The sequence below is a fragment of the Coenobita brevimanus genome, chromosome 75, assembly GCF_032717465.1.
Source record: "Coenobita brevimanus isolate Jiangsu-jjx chromosome 75, ASM3271746v2, whole genome shotgun sequence".
NCBI classification, from domain to species: Eukaryota; Metazoa; Arthropoda; class Malacostraca; order Decapoda; family Coenobitidae; genus Coenobita; species Coenobita brevimanus.
Genome location: NC_137028.1, coordinates 29,584,702 through 29,605,678, shown reverse-complemented (window position 1 = coordinate 29,605,678; position 20,977 = coordinate 29,584,702). Strand labels below are relative to the sequence as shown.

Below are 20,977 nucleotides of genomic sequence, written 5' to 3'. Positions count from 1 at the left end.
TCGTCCAACCATACAGCACAGTTAGCATCATATACCTTTATACATGTTCGTTTTTTGCCTGAGCACACAACTATCATTCCTTCCACAAACTTCAAACAACTGCATCTCTTTTGTCACTTTATATCTTACATCAGATCCAAAGTGCTAACTGCTACTATGTTTTGCACAACCATAATCATTTAAAACATTTTACTCTATTTTAATCCGCAACTTTTATGTTCCCTCGTTACTGCATCCCATCACCGTGCTTTTTCCTACAAGTTGTTCAAAACCGCGACATCATACTTTCTAAGACCTGGAGAGTAGCCTGATCATGCATCTATATCTATCTGTCTGTACGTCTATCTATCAATCTATCAATCAGTCATTCTATATTTATATATCAATCAATCTATCTATCTATTTATATATGTCCATCTGTCTATATCAGCATAACTATCTAGCTCTCTTTCCATCGATCTGTTTAGCATCATCGTCGCCATCATCATCAATCATCAACTACTGCAGGTCCATTATTGAACAAAGACCTCCCCCAACCTTCTCCAAGAATTCCATGACTGAGCCAATCTCTGCCATGTTTCTCCTGAAGACTTCTCTATCTAGTCTCTTAACTTCCTGTCTGGCTTTCTCTGCTACGCCTGCAACCTCCAGGAGTCCAGTGAGTCAGCCTCTGGCCCCATTAGTTATCCCTTATTCATGCTACCTGACCTGCCCACTTCCATTTCTGTTCTTTTGTAACTTCTCTAAAGTGCCTGACTTTAGTCTGCTCTCCCACCCAAATTGATCCCTTCCTGCCTGTCAAAGAAATTCCCAACACTGACCATTCCACTGCCCTTTGAGAACTAATTAGTTTGTTTTCCATTGATTTTGTTAGTTTTCAGGTCTCACATCCGTATTTCACAGCTGAGATTATACATTCTTTATATACTTGTCGTGTCATACATACTGGCAAACTACTTTGCATGATGTGTCCATGTTTACCAAAATCTTTCCATCCAGTTGTAATGCATCTTTTTATTTCGTTTTCATGGTCTTTCGTCAGTTTTAGTATTTGCCCCAAGTACTCGTAACTGTCCTCAACTTCAAGAATTTCATTTATTTTGATGACTGTTGACTTTGGATTAAACATCAGTTTTACTTCGGGCCATCTTTAGCTTTACTTTGAGACTTTCACTGTTTAGGTAATTTACCATTTCCTGCAATGTCTCTGCTGTTTGTGAGATTAGGACAATGTCATCTGCAAATCTTAAATGGTTTAAGCTTTCTCCACCAATGTATACTCCTTTGTTCTCCTTTTCCAGCTTTCTGAAAGTATTTTCAAGGCATGTTCTTTACAATTTTGATGAAACTGCATCTCCCTGACACATACCTTTCCCAGTCTTATTTTTTCTGAGTATTTAGGTAACTTCAATGTAGCAATTTCCTATTTGTGCATGTTTTCAAGTAGTTCTATATTACTCCTTGTACCCGCAAAGAATTATAATTGCTATGTGGTTCACTGAGTTGAACGCCTTTTCGTAATTGACGATACCTATCTTACAGCTTTCTCAAATAGCTGATTCATTGTGTGTACATGGTGAGCAATCAATTACCTATTCGGAATTCTGCCTGCTTACGAGGCTGGTTTTCTTCCATATTTGTTAATCTGTTTGTAAGGACATTAATGAAGAGTTTGTAGATAACTGATAATAAGTTCATAGGTCGATATTATAAATGTCATAAATGACCTTTTGAGTTGCATTTCTTGTGAAGCAAAATAACTATTGCATTACAAGGGACAGGATTCCTTTGCTTCCTGGTGTGTCCTCAGTTCTCAGATAGGAGAACACCTTACAGGTACACGAGATACCGTATCAGAGTGTGTGGACCATGTGACCCCCTACGGATACAGGTATGTAGGACTCCACCGAATATACTGAATAAGATGGCACAAAATTTACATCTCACCAGAAACCATGCGGTAAGGAGGTAAAATTATTCGTCATATATTTGTCACAAACCTTCCAACCCAAACATGAATTCTACTGGTAAATATTTTACATATATACGTACATTTATAGCTACATCTATCTATTTATATATCAATATGTATATCTATAACAATCTATCTATCTATCTATTTATTTATCTATGTACCATATCTATCTGTCTATCTATCTACCTATATAAATATATAAGGACACATGCATTAACTCAGTATATACAAGAGTAATACAGTTAATGGATCATATATACAAAGCAGTACTTTCCCAGCCATATTTAAATCTCTCCGTCAAGTACTAAGAAACCTTTATTGGTCCATGTTTGCTGATTCCAGACGATATGATTCATATCGGGGAGACTTCACGAGCTGGAACCACAGACCATTTGGCTTCGTTAAACCCTCCACTATAGGAAATCTTCCCTTTAAAGCTGAATAAAATCATCTGCTATTAGCATAAAAAAAAGTCATCAAGTTTGAAGACTTAAAACCTTTTTGTACTGCGCAGTTCAATGAATTCTTACATCGTCCCATTATCAGTGAGTGAGGCGATTTGATTCAGACCAGGAAGAGGCCTAGTGTGTGGAATAGGGAAATGAAGGCTATTCTGTATATGATATTGATTTCCAGTACAAACAGCCTCCCTTCGATCACAGTAGAATAGCCAGACGTCAGCATGTACTTCATACAAAACCCATTCTCGCTGAATAATCCTCTCAAAACCGTGGACTTCGTTATCAGTTTACTCTAGCTCCTAGCAGACGATTCTCTTTAGGAAGGATTTCTTGTAATGAAGGGGAGAATTATGGCCTGTAGATAATCCCTCAAGTTTGTAGGTCTTCACAAGGAGAATTCGAAGTCTCTGAAGGGGTTAACCCTCTTCATTCCGGTGACACATTTTCACCTTCTTGTTGCCTTCAGACACTTTCGTTCAGTCAAGGAGAAACTTTTCAAACAGAGGTTAGATACAGCCTTCATTAACCCCTTCTGTACAAGAGACCTTTTCTAGGATGCTTCAGATCGTCTGGAGATCGAGAGAATATAACTAGTAAATACATCGCTGTAGAGAAGGGGTTCAGTTTACCTGGACAAGTGAGATGTTGTAGTGAGATCCGTAGTCCGTCTTCACCACCTCAACAGTGTAATCGTCCACCACCAAGCTCTCACCCATACGTAGGTACTCGCCAACTTTGACCTACAAACATTGATAAAGAAAATAACTGTACCAGACATTCCCACATTATACAGTATACCTCATATACCCTATTGTTGGTGTGGGTCATTACATTTAAGGACATGAGACCAGTCTGCACCCCATTACGTCACTGAATATATGAAAATCCTTCAGTCACACATTCGGGATTCTAACTTACTAGAGCAGAGTTTTACTATACCCATATAGTTACACAAGTAACTGGAAGTGTTGATGGTGTGGTCAGATGCTCATTTGGGCCTCAGTCAAGAGGTCTTGGGTTCGTTTCTTAGGAACAGGCCCTTAACAGTCCTTTTTACAGCAGCTCGTTCACACCCAGAAATAACAGAAGGACCTCGGCTGTACACAGGATAGCACGCAAATTGCTCTCCACAAGAAACCTAACTAACAGTATTTAATTTGTTGCAGGGGTGGCTCAGTCTCCTGGTGTAAGCGTGGGCGTGGCATTGGAAGTGGGAATTGAATAAGTGATGCAGGACAGACACTGACAACGTTGACTAAGCAGTCCATTTAATACACAAGAAATCGTCCGACGGAGTGGAAGAGGAGAATTATATTTGGGTGTCGCAGAGAGAAAATATTTGGATGTTTTTCTTGTCTACACACGTTTACTCGTAGTTTCATCGGCTATGGAAAGTTTTTAGCGCCTCTTCCTTACCTATTTATTCTAGGATATTGTTTATCAATATCCTTTTATTCCCTATCTATGCAGAGTATGGCGATAGTACAATGATTTAAACAGCACAAAAAAGGACAGTGAGTTCTAAAAAGCATAAGAAATCATTTAGAAGCAGGTGCTGGGAGCTTCTTTAGCCAACAAGAACATGGTTAGAGGAAAGAACCTGAGATTCCCCCCATTTCCCTACTTAAACAATAGGAAAATTAGGGACTTGGTTGTAAATTTAAGTGTTGATCTCATTCTAAGGGAAGTCTGGGACTGAAAGAAAAATAAAAATAAAATGTCTGCATTAATTTTTTTTTTTTTTTTAATCACATCATTCGAGGAGGCTGAGATACATAAGTATTTTATGTGCCAGTAAAGGCTGTGATTCCCATAATTCAGCACCGTTGCATTTTTACGTGAAAATGAGAAGACTGATAAAGTTATAGTGTTCGAGTTAGCTTACCAAATGATAAAAGTACTACAAGGTGGAAAACACAAGATTATATTATTTTTTTACCCCGATCTCATTTCCTACCTGAAAATGAGATGAGGAACGTTCAGAGACCTTGAAAATCCCGGGCCAGTGAATAAGATACAGAAACTGGGAGACAGACAGTCCCAGTGGTGAGAATTTTATGTAAATCGTACAGCATGTGTAAGAGTGGGAAATACTGTGAGTGATTTGTTTCCCAAGAGAGTGAGGCTGCTGCAGGGATGTGTGATGTCACCTTGGTTGTTTAATATTTATATGGATGGCGTTATAAGGAAGGTGAATGAGAGAGTGTTAGGTTTAAGTCTGGTGAATGCTGATGGTAGAGTGGAATGTGAATCAGCTGCTGTTTGCAGATGATACTGCGCTGGTGGCTGATTCGGAGGAGAGATCGAGACAGTTGGTAGAGGAGTTTGGAAGGGTGTGTGAAAGGAGGAAATTGAGGGTAAATGAGAAAAAAAAAAGCGACGAATTGTAAGAAGTTGGTAGATGGTAGGAGGATGATTATAGTTTTGAATGGTGGGCTGCCTGAGGAGGTGGGATGTTTTAAGTATTTAGGGTTACATGTTGCTGTGGATGGAAGAATAGATATAGAAGTGAAGTTTAGAATGAATGAAGAAGGAAATGTGCTGGGAGGAATGAAAAAGGTGTTTAGCTGTCGTTCGCTTAGAATGGACGTAAAGAGAAAGCTGTATGCGTGTCTAGTGGTACCGATTTCATTATATGAGGCTGAAACATCGAATGTGGATGTTGCAGAGAAGAAATGTTTGACTGTTATGAGGTAATGAGATGTCTGTGGCGTATGTGGCGAGTGACACGTACGGATCGTGTAAGAAATGTTGAAGTGCGAAGGAGAACTGAAGTTATGTGGGAGATGGCTGGACGAGTTGAACAAAGAGTGTTGCGATGTTTTCGGCATATGAAGAGAATGGATGAAGAGCGATCGGTGAAATGGTATAAGGTTGAGAGGACAACCAGCAATAGGATGCATGGACAGGGTGAAGAGAGCGTTAGATGCCAGAGGGATGTCTGTAGAGCAAAGAAGAGTGGCTGCACATGATAGGGATGACTGGAGAGAAACTGTGAATGAATAAATGGTGACGCTGACCCAAGGGCATATCCTCCGCCAATTGGTCTGATCAGCTGATCAAGTCAGGTGCTAGTAAGGGGATGGGTCCATTATGATGTGGAAGGGTAAATCAGCTCAGCTGTTGGGCCCTTCTGCGAATGATGCTGATTGCTCTGCTCTCTTGACCCTCGTGCGGTGTGGTATAGCGTGGATCTGTCCCTTCTCCCCTTGGGGCTAAGGTACGAGTAAATGTGTGTGTGTGTGTGTGTGTGTGTGTGTGTGTGTGTGTGTTTGTGTGTGCAGTTTTTCCCAGTGAACTGTTCACATCACTGAAATCAGCAAACACTGCCACAAACCTTGCCTCCTTCGACGAAGTTGGCCACCATAATGATGGCTGTGACACGCTGCTCCATCACCATGCGCCAGAAGTCCCCGATGGTGGGTACGTTGGTGTCCTTGGGGCCCTGCGCTGCTATATACTGCAGCACTCCACCAAAACCCTGACAAGCACACACACACATGCATTAAATCTCTACAAGTGTGGGGTTTAAATGTTTTCCTCATACCACCGCCAGACGAGTTATAAGCTTCCTTAGGACTTGTAACCATGATGTACACTCAGGACAAAAGATCCCCTCATGTTAGACCTGTTCTACTTCTCACTTTCCTCTGATGGCAAATATTATTAAGAAGAGAGGGGCTCGGTGTGTTTCTTGACAAACAGACGACTTCCTTTTATATGAACGTCAGAGAGGAATATGAATGACATCCTTCAGTGTGAAAAAGATGCAGTGGAATAGTAGGCTCACATTAACCAACTGTACCTCAAGTATTTCATTCATGCTGCAACCACATGATCTTTTGGCATCCTTAATGCTCTCAGCTGAAATGTACTGTACGGTACTTAAGCATTCTGCCATAACCCTCACACAAAGATAAAGTCTGGTTAATGTTCATATGCGTTACAAATAGCCATACTGTTTTAAAATCATCATGCATTTTAATGCGTTGCAGATTTAAAAGAACCCCATTCTTCCAAACATTATAATTGCCCGAAAATTATCAGCCACTAAAACTGCCTTCTGTCTGACCGGGCTAAAGGAAGGCCTCGTCACACTGAGGTCAGACTCGGACATATTCTGACCCAGACTGTCTGATCACGTTTATGAGGTAACATCTGGATAAGAATTCCCTTTTCTTTAGGCCACTTTCTGGTCATTTCGCTTTCCAGTGCCACACGTGATCCAGGCGTCATTCGGACACGTTATACCCAGAACGTCGCCAACCGAAGTGGGGGGATCTTATTCCAATATTTCCCCTGACACATAAAACTGGACAATTTACACACATAACTGGACAGTTTTACGACAGAATATTTCCAATTCCAACCAAAATATAACGAGTCACGTAAGAAAGACTAAATTAGCTGGGAATGACAGTGAACAGTCAAAGGTGTTTGGCATACTCACGTAGACATGGTTGGCATTGATGTAGTCAGAACCGAGCGGGGCATCAGGGGAAGTTACGGACAGTTTCACCCTTGTGGAGTTGTCTGTGGGGGGGGGGGGGAAGACGTGATTGATACTGTGGCAGTAGGTGTGACTAGGGTATTACTGCGTCAGTCAGGTGTGATTATGAATGTTACTGAGAGTGATTTTGGATGTAAGGGTGTTACAATGCATCGGATGTGACTGCTGTTACTGAGTATGTCAAATGTGACTAAGGTTGTTACTGAGTCAGTCAGGTATGACTGAGGTCGCATTGTTAGTCAAGTATAACTAATTCCGCCATGACTAGACTGCTTTCTTCCACTTGTCTTTGAATCTTTGTCACACTACAGATTTTCAGTTACCATCTCTTATCTTATTATACTACTCATTCATACACTTCGCTTCTAAGTATTTTCACTTATGTTATAAGAGAAGATGCAAGTAAAAATAAAAAAGGGAGAGCTAGATAAGGTAGCAGGCAATGTATTGGTATTATTTGCTGTGATCTGTGGAGTAAGAAGGATCGTTGATCCTCACTGTACTTTCATCATAACTCCAAGGGAAAGGATTGAGTCTGATAATGAAGTGCTTTATAGAAAGTGGAAACAAGTGGATAAAAATACATCAGCAAAAATCCAGTACTTGACAATATATTAGAAATACTGTACCATTCAAGACACTATGATTCAGAAGAGTAACGCAAATTAGTCGTATTATACCCTAACGACTTACTTTAATTGCAACGATGAAGACATGTACAGGGTATGATAAACGAGCTGATAAAATTACTGAAAGGCGTACTACATAATCTACGCAAACTTTCTCTTTGATTAAAGACCATAAACCATCCTCTTAGCCTACTGTATAAAAGGGCAAAAAAAAAAAAAAAAAAAATCTACTTACAGGGCAAGTTGTTGCGGTAGCGATTCTTCTTTTTGTTGTAAGGTTGTTCTCCATCAGACATGGACTCCCCCACGTTGGCATCCACAGACTGTTGGTAGTGGAAAGACTATTAACCGCTCAGTACTATCACGTCATTCATAGTAAATCTCATTTCCAAATGATTCTGTTCAGGTTAGGGGAGACTTTTCAAAATAGAGAAGTTAGATCTAGCCGTATCTGACCCCTTCATCATGAGAGGCCTCCATAAAGCTGTCTCCAGGTTTCAAGAATAAACTGATAAATTTTGTCACATGATTAAGAGGGTTTACCCTCTCGTGGTCGGTACAACTCAAGTATTTATGCCATCTGGTGTCAGGTGACTTCATGTAGCTGACAATGAGTCATAGCAGCGTGAGAGTTTTATGGATAGGATATTTTACTATTTCATGATCCCCTAACTCAAATCTCTGTTTCAGTTAATGTTAGACGACTTTCTTCAGTTGAAGGTGCATACACGAACCTGATAACGTTAATACAAGTACCAATACCCTCTCATGAGTCAGTCCCCACCGATAGCCCTCTCATGAGCCAGTCTCCAATGATAGCCCTCTCATGAGCCAGTCTCCAATGATAGCCCTCTCGTGAGTCAGTCCTCAATGATAGCCCTCTCATGAGTCAGTCCCCACTGATAGCCCTCTCATGAGTCAGTCCTCGCTGATAGCCCTCTCATGAGTCAGTCCCCACTGATAGCCTTCTCATGAGTCATTCCTCGCTGATAGCCCTCTCATGAGTCAGTCTCCACTGATAGCCCTCTCATGAGTCAGTCCTCACTGATAGCCCTCTCATGAGTCAGTCCCCACTGATAGCCCTCTCATGAGTCAGTCCCCACTGATAGCCCTCTCATGAGTCAGTCCTCACTGATAGCCCTCTCATGAGTCAGTCCTCACTGATAGCCCTCTCATGAGTCAGTCCCCATTGACAGCCCTCTCATGAGTCAGTCCTCACTGATAGCCTTCTCATGAGTAAGTGTTCTCTGATAGCCCTCTTTTGAATCAGTCCTCTCTGATAGCCCTCTCATGACTCAGTCCTCTCTGATAGCCCTCTCATGAGTCAGTCGTCTCGGATAGGCTTCTCATGAGTCAGTCGTCTCGGATAGCCCTCTCATGATCAGTCCGTCCGTAAGTCAGTCCTCTCTGATAGCCCTATCATGATTAAGTCCTCTCTGATAGCCCTCTTTTGAGATGAGTACTCTCTGATAGCCCTCTCACGACTCAGTCCTCTCTGATAGCCGTCTAGTGGGTCAGTCCTCTCTGACAGCCCTCTAGTGAGTCAGTTCTATCTGATAGACCTCTCGCCCCTACACCGTGGGGATGTTGGAGCCGCTCTTTGAGTGTCCTGCGGGGATATTCGCGCGCCGACTGACTTTTTAAAAATATTTGCCAAAAATCAGTTATTAGTCCTAGAATATTATAATTAAATATGCATATGGCACATACCTTCAGCTTTCTCCTGGGATGTTTGTTGAGCCTTCATCGACAACTGTAAGGACTTGTGGAGACTTCGGAAATTGGGTAACGAAGTCTCCACTTCACACTTCTCGACACCCCGTAATATGATTACCACAGCCTGATATTATCACTAGAAACACTATTCTATGATTTTCAAGTAGTTTGGAATCCATACTCAAAAAAAAAAAAAAACACTGTGAAAGCAATGTAAATTACGAGCGTGTACGAGCTTCCCACCCGTGATCATTCCCCGCTGGTTTTCTGTCATTTATTATTCATAAACACACTCACACTTTATATTCCTATTACTTTATTACACTTATATATATATCTACAGTATTTATCCATAAGTTTCCTTCACTAATGGCAGTATATTTTCGCTCCAGGCATTCATTTTCTCGTTCAGTAAACTACATAATGTATTTTCAATATTTACATTCTATTTTATTTACACTATGTTATGCACTGTCACTTGCAGTAACTTATAAAACTATTATCCACTGTTCAAACATATTTACATCCATTGCTTTCACTTGCTGTTTACACATTATTTACATTTCCACTTGCACTGTTTTAGAGTCACCAGAAAGATCGTAGTCACTGTCCATCATTATCACTGATATTAGCCAGATCACGTTCCACAGCAGTCACTTAGTCCTTTACCCCTTCCCATACGAGGTTTAGTAGGGGTAGAGGTCACAGGGTCCTTTGCATGGGGCTAAAAAGCGACAGAATTGGACAGGAGCGAATCCGACGTAGTTTCAGCTTGAAAGACGACAGTAAACAGAATGCTGTGGCCTAGGGGCAGTGAAGGGTTGCCAATGTCAGCGTGGTGACAGCTGCTAATTTATACACCATGAAATGATTGGCAGGAAATCTAGACAATACATAATAAATTAGGTTGTTCCAGGTGAATGTAAATATCACTTAGGCTTCTCCCTTCCTTTCTTATATATATTTTTATTATGAGAACAGGTCATACGGCATATTTCAAGTTTAAATAAACAGGGAAAATTAGTGAAAAAGTGCACGTGGTGTGTTGCCAGGTGATAATTAGCCCATTCCAGGTGTGTGGAAATATCAGTTACCTTTTCTCTTTCTTTTATATATTATTATGTATAAGAATAGAGCATAGGGCACATGTCAATGGATAAAATGATTGGAAAAATCCGTCCAGAATTTGTGTAGCGCAGTGCAGCTGGGCAGGTGGGAGGAGAGGGTAATGGAGGGGAGGTAAGGAGAGGAGTCAAGGACAAGGGAAAAATGGCTAAATTGTCAACAGTGGATGGGAGTACAGATGCCATTAGCAGAACTGAGTATAGCTGGACACTGATAGATGATACAAGCCACCACTTGGAAGCCCGGGCGAATTCAAAATAACACAGAATCACAAAAGTGGCGCCTCACGGTATGATCCCTTGCTCCCGAGCATCACAAAAGTGACGCCCCATGTTTAAGGGGCCCTCTAGTGAGTCAGTTCTATCTGATAGCCCTCTAGTGAGTCAGTTCTATCTGGTAGCCCTTTCGTGAGTCACTTCTCTCTGATAACCCTTTCGTCAGTCAGTTCTCTCTGATAGCCCTCTCGTGAGTCCGTTCTCTCTGATAGCCATCTCGTGAGTCAGTTCTCTCTGACAGTCTTTTCGTGAGTAATTCTCTCTGATAGTGTTAATACTAGTGCTGATAGCTCTCACGTGACACAGTCCTTACTGATTGTGTTAATACTAGTACTAATAGCTCTTTCTTGACTCTGTCCTCTTAATACCATTAGCTCTCTCATGACTCACTCATTTCAGTACCATTAGGCCTATAATGACTCAGTCCTCCCAATGCCATTAGGACTCTCCTTACAGTAATTGCCAGACGACATCATTCAGCTGAGAGTGAGTCATTGTGGCCTAAGACTGTTAATGATTTTACAAGGAACATAAATTCCATGTTAAATCAGCAATGTTGGCAAGGATACGTCATTTGGAACTGACACTTGTAAGTGAGCAGGGAGGATGAATATGAAGAAGGAAGGGTGGGGGTGAATGATGTGTTAGGGCATGGGTGGCAAAACAAATCTTATATGACCATTTCCAAAGTTTTATTCGTTTCATTTTGTTTCGTTTCGTTTATAAAGGATTCAACATGCTTGTATGAGTCGGGCTTGGTCAGCTAATGGTGGTTTTTAATGCTGATCTGTCTCTGGCAGCCTCTTATCCCTTAGGTGACGCTCTATGACCTCGTCCCAGGTCTTTTCCGGTCTGCCTCTCACAACCCTACCCCAGCGATCATACTGTTCACTTTCTAAACCGGGTTGCCATCCCCTAAGTTGTCATCCTCTATCCTCTCCACACGCCCAAACCATCTAAATCTATCCCTCATTGCAACACTAATACACTCGAATCCCATCCCTCCTCTCAACTCCTCCACTATAAGCCCCCACAGTGCTCGCATTCACTGACACACTGGACTGTTCTTTTTAATTTCTTTACGCTTGAGCCCACGAATTTCCTCTTCCTTTACTGCACAGGTATCACTGCCATATAGCATTACACTCCTGACACATGTCGCATACAAAGATCCTTTATCACGGAGGGAGAGTCCTCTCAATGTCTGGAGAGGCTACAGCTCCCTGAACGTCTTCCAACCACTCGTCATTCTAGCCACAGGGCAAGTTTCAGCGCCACCTCCAGCACATTACATGTCTCCCAAGTAACAAAACTCTTCCACATGCTCGACAGAAGCACCAGCAAAATCAATCCTTTCATGCCTGACAATCTCCACATGATCTCCCCAACACATCGCACACATGAAATCAGGATAATCTTGCAATCTACTTTCAGCATCACTACATCTCTTATGCAACTACTTATCACAAACACTGCACAAGATGGAATTACTATGCACGCCCCTGTGGCAAACCGCACATGGCCACTGTTCATCTTCTCTGACAGTACCGCCACCAGCCCTAGAAATCGTCATTTTTGTTTTATCAGCATTTCTCTTGTTCCCCATACCATCTCTCCATTTCCGAAATTGTTCTTCCTCCTCCCTTTCATTCTCTACAGTCAATACCAAATCATCAGCATACAACATCTTTCACGGGAGTCCATTTTTGAAGTTATGTGAGAGGGCTTCAAATGTTAATAGACGTAGCCGAGGGGTGTAATTAGATAGAGAAGGTTATCTTGTATCGTCGATGGGAGTGGCACCAGGAAAGAGTAATGGTGAGGCGTTGTAGGAGATGTCAGTGTAGGACTTCTCTGTTCCGTTATCCTCTTCGTACTTTAAGTGGGATGATGAAATAGGCAGATTGGGGTCGATGGAAATTATTGTGAGACAGTTACTTGAATAAAAGTTAAGAGCTTGGCGTGACCCGTGTTTGGTTAATAGCAGTTTTTGCTAGCTGTGGTCCTCCTACTTTACTCTCACTTTCCTACTTGCTATTCTTCTCAGGGGATCTCTCTCCTTCTCCTCTGGCCGTCTCTCTCCTCTCTGTGGTTCTCTCTCCTCACTCCTTCCCAACTCGCCTTCCTACATGTGATATTGGACTTATATCTTCCCCTGGCTTCCGGCTAAAGTAAGAGAGTGTGTGTGTGTGTGTGTGTGTGTGTGTGTGTGTGTGTGTGTGTGTGTGTGTGTGTGTGTGTGTGTGTGTGTGTGTGTGTGTGTGTGTGTGTGTGTGTGTGTGTGTGTGTGTGTGTGTGTGTGTGTGTGTGTGTGTGTGTGTGTGTGTGTGTGTGTGTGTGTGTGTGTGTGTGTGTGTGTGTGTGTGTGTGTGTGTGTGTGTGTGTGTGTGTGTGTGTGTGTGTGTGTGTGTGTGTGTGTGTGTGTGTGTGTGTGTGTGTGTGTGTGTGTGTGTGTGTGTGTGTGTGTGTGTGTGTGTGTGTGTGTGTGTGTGTGTGTGTGTGTGTGTGTGTGTGTGTGTGTGTGTGTGTGTGTGTGTGTGTGTGTGTGTGTGTGTGTGTGTGTGTGTGTGTGTGTGTGTGTGTGTGTGTGTGTGTGTGTGTGTGTGTGTGTGTGTGTGTGTGTGTGTGTGTGTGTGTGTGTGTGTGTGTGTGTGTGTGTGTGTGTGTGTGTGTGTGTGTGTGTGTGTGTGTGTGTGTGTGTGTGTGTGTGTGTGTGTGTGTGTGTGTGTGTGTGTGTGTGTGTGTGTGTGTGTGTGTGTGTGTGTGTGTGTGTGTGTGTGTGTGTGTGTGTGTGTGTGTGTGTGTGTGTGTGTGTGTGTGTGTGTGTGTGTGTGTGTGTGTGTGTGTGTGTGTCATGTTTCCGGCACATGATCAGAGGTGTTTGGCATTCTTGAGTGGTCTAGGCTAGAGGATGTGTAGTTGTCTCTTCCAGGAGAACTTCAGACATAACTACCTGTTTTACATATTGTTATATATAGCTATATAGTTACATACCGTAGTTACATATAGTATTGTGTCATGACATATTATGCCAACACAAACACCATGATAAACAATAAGGGGCTCAAGACCGACCCTTGATGCACCTCAATATTCGCTAAAGACTCATCACTCAATTCTCCATTCAATCTAATTTTCCTGAAGCTGTCCAACAATGAATATGGCATCAATGGTCCGTTTGCCTGACATAAACCCAAAGTGCATCTCAATAATATTCACCCTTTCTCTAATCATACATTCTAGAACTGTGTTCAGTACCTTCATTTCTGGTCCAAAAGTTTTATGCCTTTATAATTTCCCTTTTCCAGGGCATCACCCTTCCCCTTGCACACATTTACACTCACACTCCTCAGTAGTTGTCTGGGAAACACACCCATACTCGTATATAATGGTATTAATCAAATCAGTAACTAACCCCACTCCCATATCTCCTGAGACCTTCAGCATTTCTGCAGTCTACCCAGACTCATCTGCCGCCTTCCCTAATTGCATCCCGCATATTGCCCTGCTGACAGTAGCAGCGTCGATCATAGGCCACGGACCAAACACTGGAACCGCTAACTTCAAACCTTTCGTGTTCCAGTCAAACTCCTGATTCGCCAACACAATGCTATCCCCAGGCGTCTTTAATATCCACATTGTTCACCACTACCTTTCCTTCATCATTCTTCAAACACTGCTCACCAGTAATATCTTTGTTTTCCCTCTTCATCTGATTTGCCTTTAAATATCATATTCTTCCTTTCAACGTTATTTAGAGTATCCAGTAGAAGTGTATGAGAAAAATTTTCCCCTGTATACCTCTTTTCTAGCCCTACGCTTGGCAGCAAAGTATCCCTCTTTGCTAGCACCCCTTTCTCATTGTGTGTATTATACAGATATTTTATTTTATTCTTTTTATGTATTTCTTGTTATCGACAATGGTTGCCACAGTACGGTAAAAGATGATAAAAAGAAATCATATGCAAGATAAATAGCAGAGGAAATCTAATATACCGCCAAGAATAAAGGACACTATAGCCTGTGTATGTTTCGTTTATCACGCCAACCTCTGACGAACAAACCAGTGCGTCAGTCATCATAGCCAGCCCGTGGTAAACAACACAATACCGTACGTCATCACCACAGCCAACCCCTAATGAGCAACCCCAAATAAGTACGGAATCGGGCGTGAAAGGCCAGGATTTACAAACAAATCTGTGATCATCTTCTTTATAGCTCAGATTCTGGTGTTGGAAAGGGATGCCTTCATGTGGTGCCACAGATATAACCGTGTGACTCTAATGCTCAGTTATAGAAAAATCCAAGAGCGCCCTCCGTATCCACCTGAAGGAGAATGTCGGACTGTAGGAGACGGGCAATTTCAGCCTGCAGTCCTCTGCGTTCAAATTTCGGATGAATTTGGGGCTAAAACTACTACATCTAACAGATTCTAAATTACAGGAAGATTAAGAGGCAAGGGAGGCTTCGGCATTTTCCCTTCTTTGTCCCTTTAAAGTAAATAAATAAACAGTTCATGACAGTTTTCCACGCGTAACTTGTGCTTTCGTGCCAGGACAGTAGACTCGGAAAATTTTACACTTTTCCTTCTTTCCTGCAAAAACGAATCTTAGATGACGTAAGGCAAGTGATCGTAAGCGTGTTCGAGAAATAAGGCTCAAAGGCACCATAGCTTCAGACACTAAACTTCTTTGTAATCACAGACTGGGTAGGTGGGTGGGTAGGGTGGTTGACGGATGACTGAGATGAGTTGGTGGGTGGCAGGAATGGGTGGACAAGAGAGATGGGCGGCGTCGGTGAGGTTGTCAGGGTGCATAGCATGGGTGGGGTTGGCAAGGTGGCTGGGGTGAATGGGTTGGTGGGTGTGGTTGGTAGGATGAATGGGGTGATTGGAGTTGACAGGGTGGTTAGGGTGAGTCTGTGAGATGGTAAGGGTGTTCAGGCTGAATGAGAGGGCTAGTAGGGTGAGTAGGTGGGAAGGTTTTGCAATGGGTGGGTGGATTTGTGGCGTCCTGGAGAGCAAGGCAGGAGACGAGCTTGTGTTGTTAGCATTCCTAAGCTGAGAGAGGCTTGGTTTGTTTCCCTCTCCATAGATTATTCATAGTGACAAAATGCGACTCGGAGGAAAGTGACAGTGATGCCTAAAAAGTGAAGTGAAACAGAAGCAGTGGAATACTAAGCAAACTTCTACAGGACAGTAACGTTGTTTTTTATCTTACTCCGACTTCCAACAGGGTATTGTCTTCAAGTTACAAAGAACACCTAATGCTGAAGGGGTTAGAAAGGTGTATCTAACACTTCCTCTTCGAAAAGTCTCTCCAAACCTAAATAAAGTCGTGATTCCATTATGCTCTGGCTGCCACTGGACGGCTTCAGACCGTGGATACATTTTTTTTTCATTGTTGCCACTGGTAGAAGATTTTATTCTACTTATGATAGGTCTTCATCCTTATCTAATTAATCCGATCAGAACTCTCCTAAGCTCATATCTAATCAGTCCAAACACAACTTTCCTAAGCTCAATGAAAATTTTTGATTTTAACAGAAACAAAATTAAAAATTCCATCACAGGAAATAGGGTGGTAAGTTATAGGTACCAAAGAGGTTCATGAATATAAAGAAATGCATAATACACTGCCAACTGAAGACAGAATATTACGAACCTGGATCAGATCGGTAAAAAATAGATGACAATCATAAATACACACACCCACACACACACACACACACACACACACACACACACACACACACACACACACACACACACACATTGTAAAAGCACCTACCGTAAATTCTTGCCTAGCATCCTGCGATCCTATCATGACGTTCAAGTATCCCTCCAACTGCTCTTGAGTCACACTGCGAGTCAGGTTTTCATAGATGTCGTCCTCATCCCTTATCACAACGTTCTCATATACTGGCTCTCCTCTCACTGCTTCAGGACTCTGCTGTGGGAAGAATAATTGTATCCATCATCATCATCATCATCATCATCATTTTCATCAGTACAGCAAGAGTCAAATACATTCCCTTATGATTCACCGCCTCAGGGGTCATCATCATCATCTTCAGTTCTATAAGGTCCTCATACATTCCCTCATCATTCACCGCCTAAGGAGTCTGCTGTGGAAAGAATTATATCTATCGTCGTCAACATCATCTTCATGACTTTTTTCTAACATAAAGACATGGAAAAGTATGATCCATTATGAGTCAGGAAATAATACGTACTCTCCTGCTCTAGACCCAAATTAAGTCCATATATTACCAAGTCGCCTAGTGGTCTATGGGGTTAAAACTTCAGCCGGATGGAGTCCATAAGGGTGCACATCCGAAGAGCGCCAGGGGTTTATTGCTCACATAATGCCACTCAAAGGATAATGAGGCTGGTTATCTTCGCCTTAAATGTAAGAATTCAATAGTCTAGCTCTGGAATCCTATGCACATGATGAGGCAAAAGAGGTTTGGGTGACATAATGGACAAGGAGGGGAGTGTAAGAACATGTTAAGGCTGTCTAATTCTTCCTGCAAACCATATATTATGCTCACACGTGGGCTGTAATATAAGGAAAGAGTTAGGGCAGTGTTGTTACAAAGGAGAACTTCAAAATGTGTGCAGGTGCCTAGTTTTAGTCGATAATACCTGAAGGATATGATAAAATATGTCTGACGTTCCTGTATTTTTGTTGTCTTCACTCCAAGTGTAATGCAAGCGAAGTCATAGTTAACAATTGCAGTGTTCCATAAACGAGGCTCAAGGTAACTGATGCATCTGCGTATACTCAGTTATAATAATACGATTGTTATGCTCACATACAATTTTACAGTGACGTGAATTGCTCAAACGGAAGAATTTTATTTATATACTGAATTTTTTGTTTTTGTACATATTCAACAGTTTTAGTCAGACTTTGATCCTGTTTGATCCTTGATGGTGTCAATGTCAGGTCGAGACTGTTGTATCTTACCGTCACACTAAATACAATGTTGATATGTTAGCATAATAATTCCTCAGCCTGGCTGTTTTAACTTCACTGTTAGCACAATGTCAGTATGTCAGTATATAATTCCTCGACTTGACTGTTGTATTGTCAGAGTAAGCACAGTGTCGCTATGTGAGCATAAGTTTTCGACTTGACATTTTTTTTTCACAATAAGCACAGTTTCAATACGTGAGCATATTATTTTCTCGACATGGCTGTTTTAACTTTACCATAAACACAGCGTCAGTATGTGAGCATAATAACGCCTCGACTTGATTGTTGTATCCTCAGAGTATGAAAGCATGATATTCCCTCAATTTGTTGTTCTTGTATCTTCAAAATAAATATGATGTTAGTAGTGAGCATAGTAATTGCTCCAGTTGATCAATAAGGTTCTTAAAACCGAGAACATCATTTTATTTTGTTGTTTTTTATCCACTGACGATTTTACTTAACTTGGATTTTTCGAGCTGGAAGGTTTCATCGTAAAGTTACATAGGCGGGATGAATCCTGTGTTGGAGTAATGAATTGTTTTCTCGTAATTCCTATGTTCATGTGATCCTTGACTGGGAGTACTTTTGTTTCCTGCTGCAAGTGCTCTTTGTGGTCTTTGGACATCTTGTTACTCTTACAGTTGTGTTTTGTGTGTTGAAGATTTGCGTTTTAAAGTTTTCCATGTGTGTGACTTAAGGTATAGGTCTAGCTTGGTCTGGCCCAATTCATTTCCCTTTCATGGAACTGCTTGTCGAGTTTTTCACTGATTTTGTCTGCTATACCTAGGTAGTGCCTGTGAATGTTTTCAAGGCACCTACTTCACGGAATGTATTTGCGCTAACGTGGCTTTTATGAAAAAACGGTCATATGTATATTTGAAGTAATTTCTTCTACAATGGGAGTGATTACCTAACGAGAAATACTTGATGATATGCATGAGATTCATTTCTGTTTGGAATAAAGAAAGTGACAGTTGAATTACTGTAGGTGGTGCAGCAGTTATTCTGCTTTGTCTAAGTCAGTTCTCTTGTGATTATTGGTGCTGTCGGAGCTGGTCAGCTGATTTTTGAGTACTGGAGTGTAGGTAATCTACTGCTAGGTCATCAGCATAGGACAGTGCTAATAGTGAGGAAAAAGGTTAACAAGTAAGGGTGAAAGGACTGTGCTCTATGAGCCACCACTGAGAATGTTCTAAATTTGTTTACCTGAGATTCAGTGCCTGAGAAGACTTTGGTTAGCAACATCTAGTCACTGTCTTTCATATGTGTTGATCAGGATATATCTTAGTACTACCACGAATACTTTGTTCAAATCAACTGCTGCATGTGTGCTACTTAATGGGTGTTTTTTCTTACTGAAACCATCTGATTGTGTGTGTGTGTGTGTGTGTGTGTGTGTGTGTGTGTGTGCTTTAACTCCGCCTAGGCTATTTGATGGATTTGAACAAAACTTCCCATGTGAGTTCGACAGGATCCGAGAAAGTTTTTCCACCATATACAATTGTTCAACCATGACTTTTAGGGAAGTTATTCCCCAAGCCAATTAAAAATTCTCACAAATATTGAAAGGAATACAGATATGGCTTTGATATCGCAGTATATGTTGTAAAATGGACTCTTATCCGTAATGCAATATTTGGGGAGCATGACCCTCCCAGTGATTCTTGGAGGTTCACGCCCGTCTTAATAGCCTAATCAACACAAATCAGAAATAAGGGACTGTGAGCAGAAGAATTTCAACGAAACTTCTCAGATCAGTTCTCCTGGTGACTTGGTAATGTTCTCCATTACACAAGATTTTCCACATTATTTTTAGGAGGGTTTAGCCGCCCTCCAAAACTTTAAAGGATACAAAATATGAGAAGGAAGGCGGATATGACTTTGATATCTTACAGTACAACAAACTTTCATCTGCAGTGCAATAAATGGGAAGCTTGACCCTCCGCCTCAGTGGTTTTTATGGGTGGTCAGCCCCCTCCCAAAGAATAAAAACGATCATAAGTAAGGAAAATACTTGAAACTTCCCAAGTGAGATTGTCGGGTTATTGGGAAGATGTTTCACTATATACAATTTTCACTCCTGTCTCTTAGGGAGATCCCCACCACTTAATTAAAATTCTCAAAATTTTTGAAAGGGGGACAGATATGGCTTTGATATCTTGGTACATGTTGTACAATGACTCTCATCTGTAATATGATATTCAAAGAAGGTGAACCCCCACTGACTGTTGGAGGGGTCAGCCCCCTCTCATAAATAAAAACGATCGGAAAAAGAGGAAAGCGAGCACGTTGCCTTCAACGAATTCAGCAAACATATCGCAGGATAAGGTATGCAGTTTCCATGTTTTCTCTGAATGCTCAATATGAAACTGCACACCGATATGTGGGGAACATGGCTCCCCCACCCAGAGACAGAAAATTCAGAAATAGGAGAAATATTTGAATAACGTTTCCCAGGCGAGCTCGTTTGGTTACTGGGAAGGTTTTCCACTATATACAGTTTCCAACCATGATTTTTAGGGTGGTGAACCTCCCCTCGCCTAATTAAAAAATCTCAGAAATAGTGAAAGGATTGCAGATAGCCTATGGCTCTGATATCTTAGTATATACTGTATGAAAAACTCTCATACATAACGCGATATTTGGGAAACGTGACCCTCCCCTAGATTCTTGGGGGGGTCAGCCCCCCCTCCCAAAAATAAAAAACAATCAGATATAGGGGCAGGTGAGCACATGGATTCCAACGAAATCGGCACACATATCGCAGGATTGGGAAGGCAGCTTCCACATTATCTCTGAATGCACAGGAGGAAACTACACATCGACTTTATTTTATTGTATATTCTTTGCTTGCATGTTTACTATAATTACTTTTTTTTTGTGTGTGTGGGAAGGGGTCGGCAGAAGATTTAGTTATTTATTTTTTCTTCACATCCAGCGTTATTTGTAGTTCATTGTTTTGTCAGCCTACCCGTCCAGTCTAGAAATACATCGAACCACCAGCAACAGTCTTCTGTCGGTGTGAAACATTGTGTATGACATCTTTGCACCCAGGGATAAGGACTGAGTGTGATGAAAATTACGGCTCTAGAGTGTATATTGGTATAAAGGACAAAAGTAGCGGTTTATGAGAAAGTCGTTAAGTAAATATGGGTAATGTGGGAGTCAAAAAAGGGAGGCGATCCATATGATGAGTGAGAGGACCCTTTTTACTGCATCTGTCCGACTCTTGATACTCCGTTCCCTAAGGCCTAGTGACCCTCCTACATGCTTTATGCATTCACGTGTCACCACTCTGTAATACCC

At 41.6% G+C, this 20,977-nt stretch overlaps 1 protein-coding gene across 1 annotated transcript in view; it reads right to left on the bottom strand.

Moving 5' to 3' along the window:
- The window catches only part of LOC145408100 (receptor-type tyrosine-protein phosphatase F-like), a 131,699-nt gene that overhangs the window by 25,309 nt on the left and 85,413 nt on the right, over positions 1-20,977 (bottom strand). The window contains exons 23-27 of the mRNA XM_080278908.1: positions 16,481-16,639; positions 7,811-7,898; positions 6,887-6,969; positions 5,774-5,917; positions 3,066-3,176 (exon numbers count right to left, since the gene is read on the bottom strand). Of these exons, the coding sequence (XP_080135034.1) occupies positions 3,066-3,176; positions 5,774-5,917; positions 6,887-6,969; positions 7,811-7,898; positions 16,481-16,639 (585 nt within the window). The remainder of the gene's footprint in view (positions 1-3,065; positions 3,177-5,773; positions 5,918-6,886; positions 6,970-7,810; positions 7,899-16,480; positions 16,640-20,977) is intronic.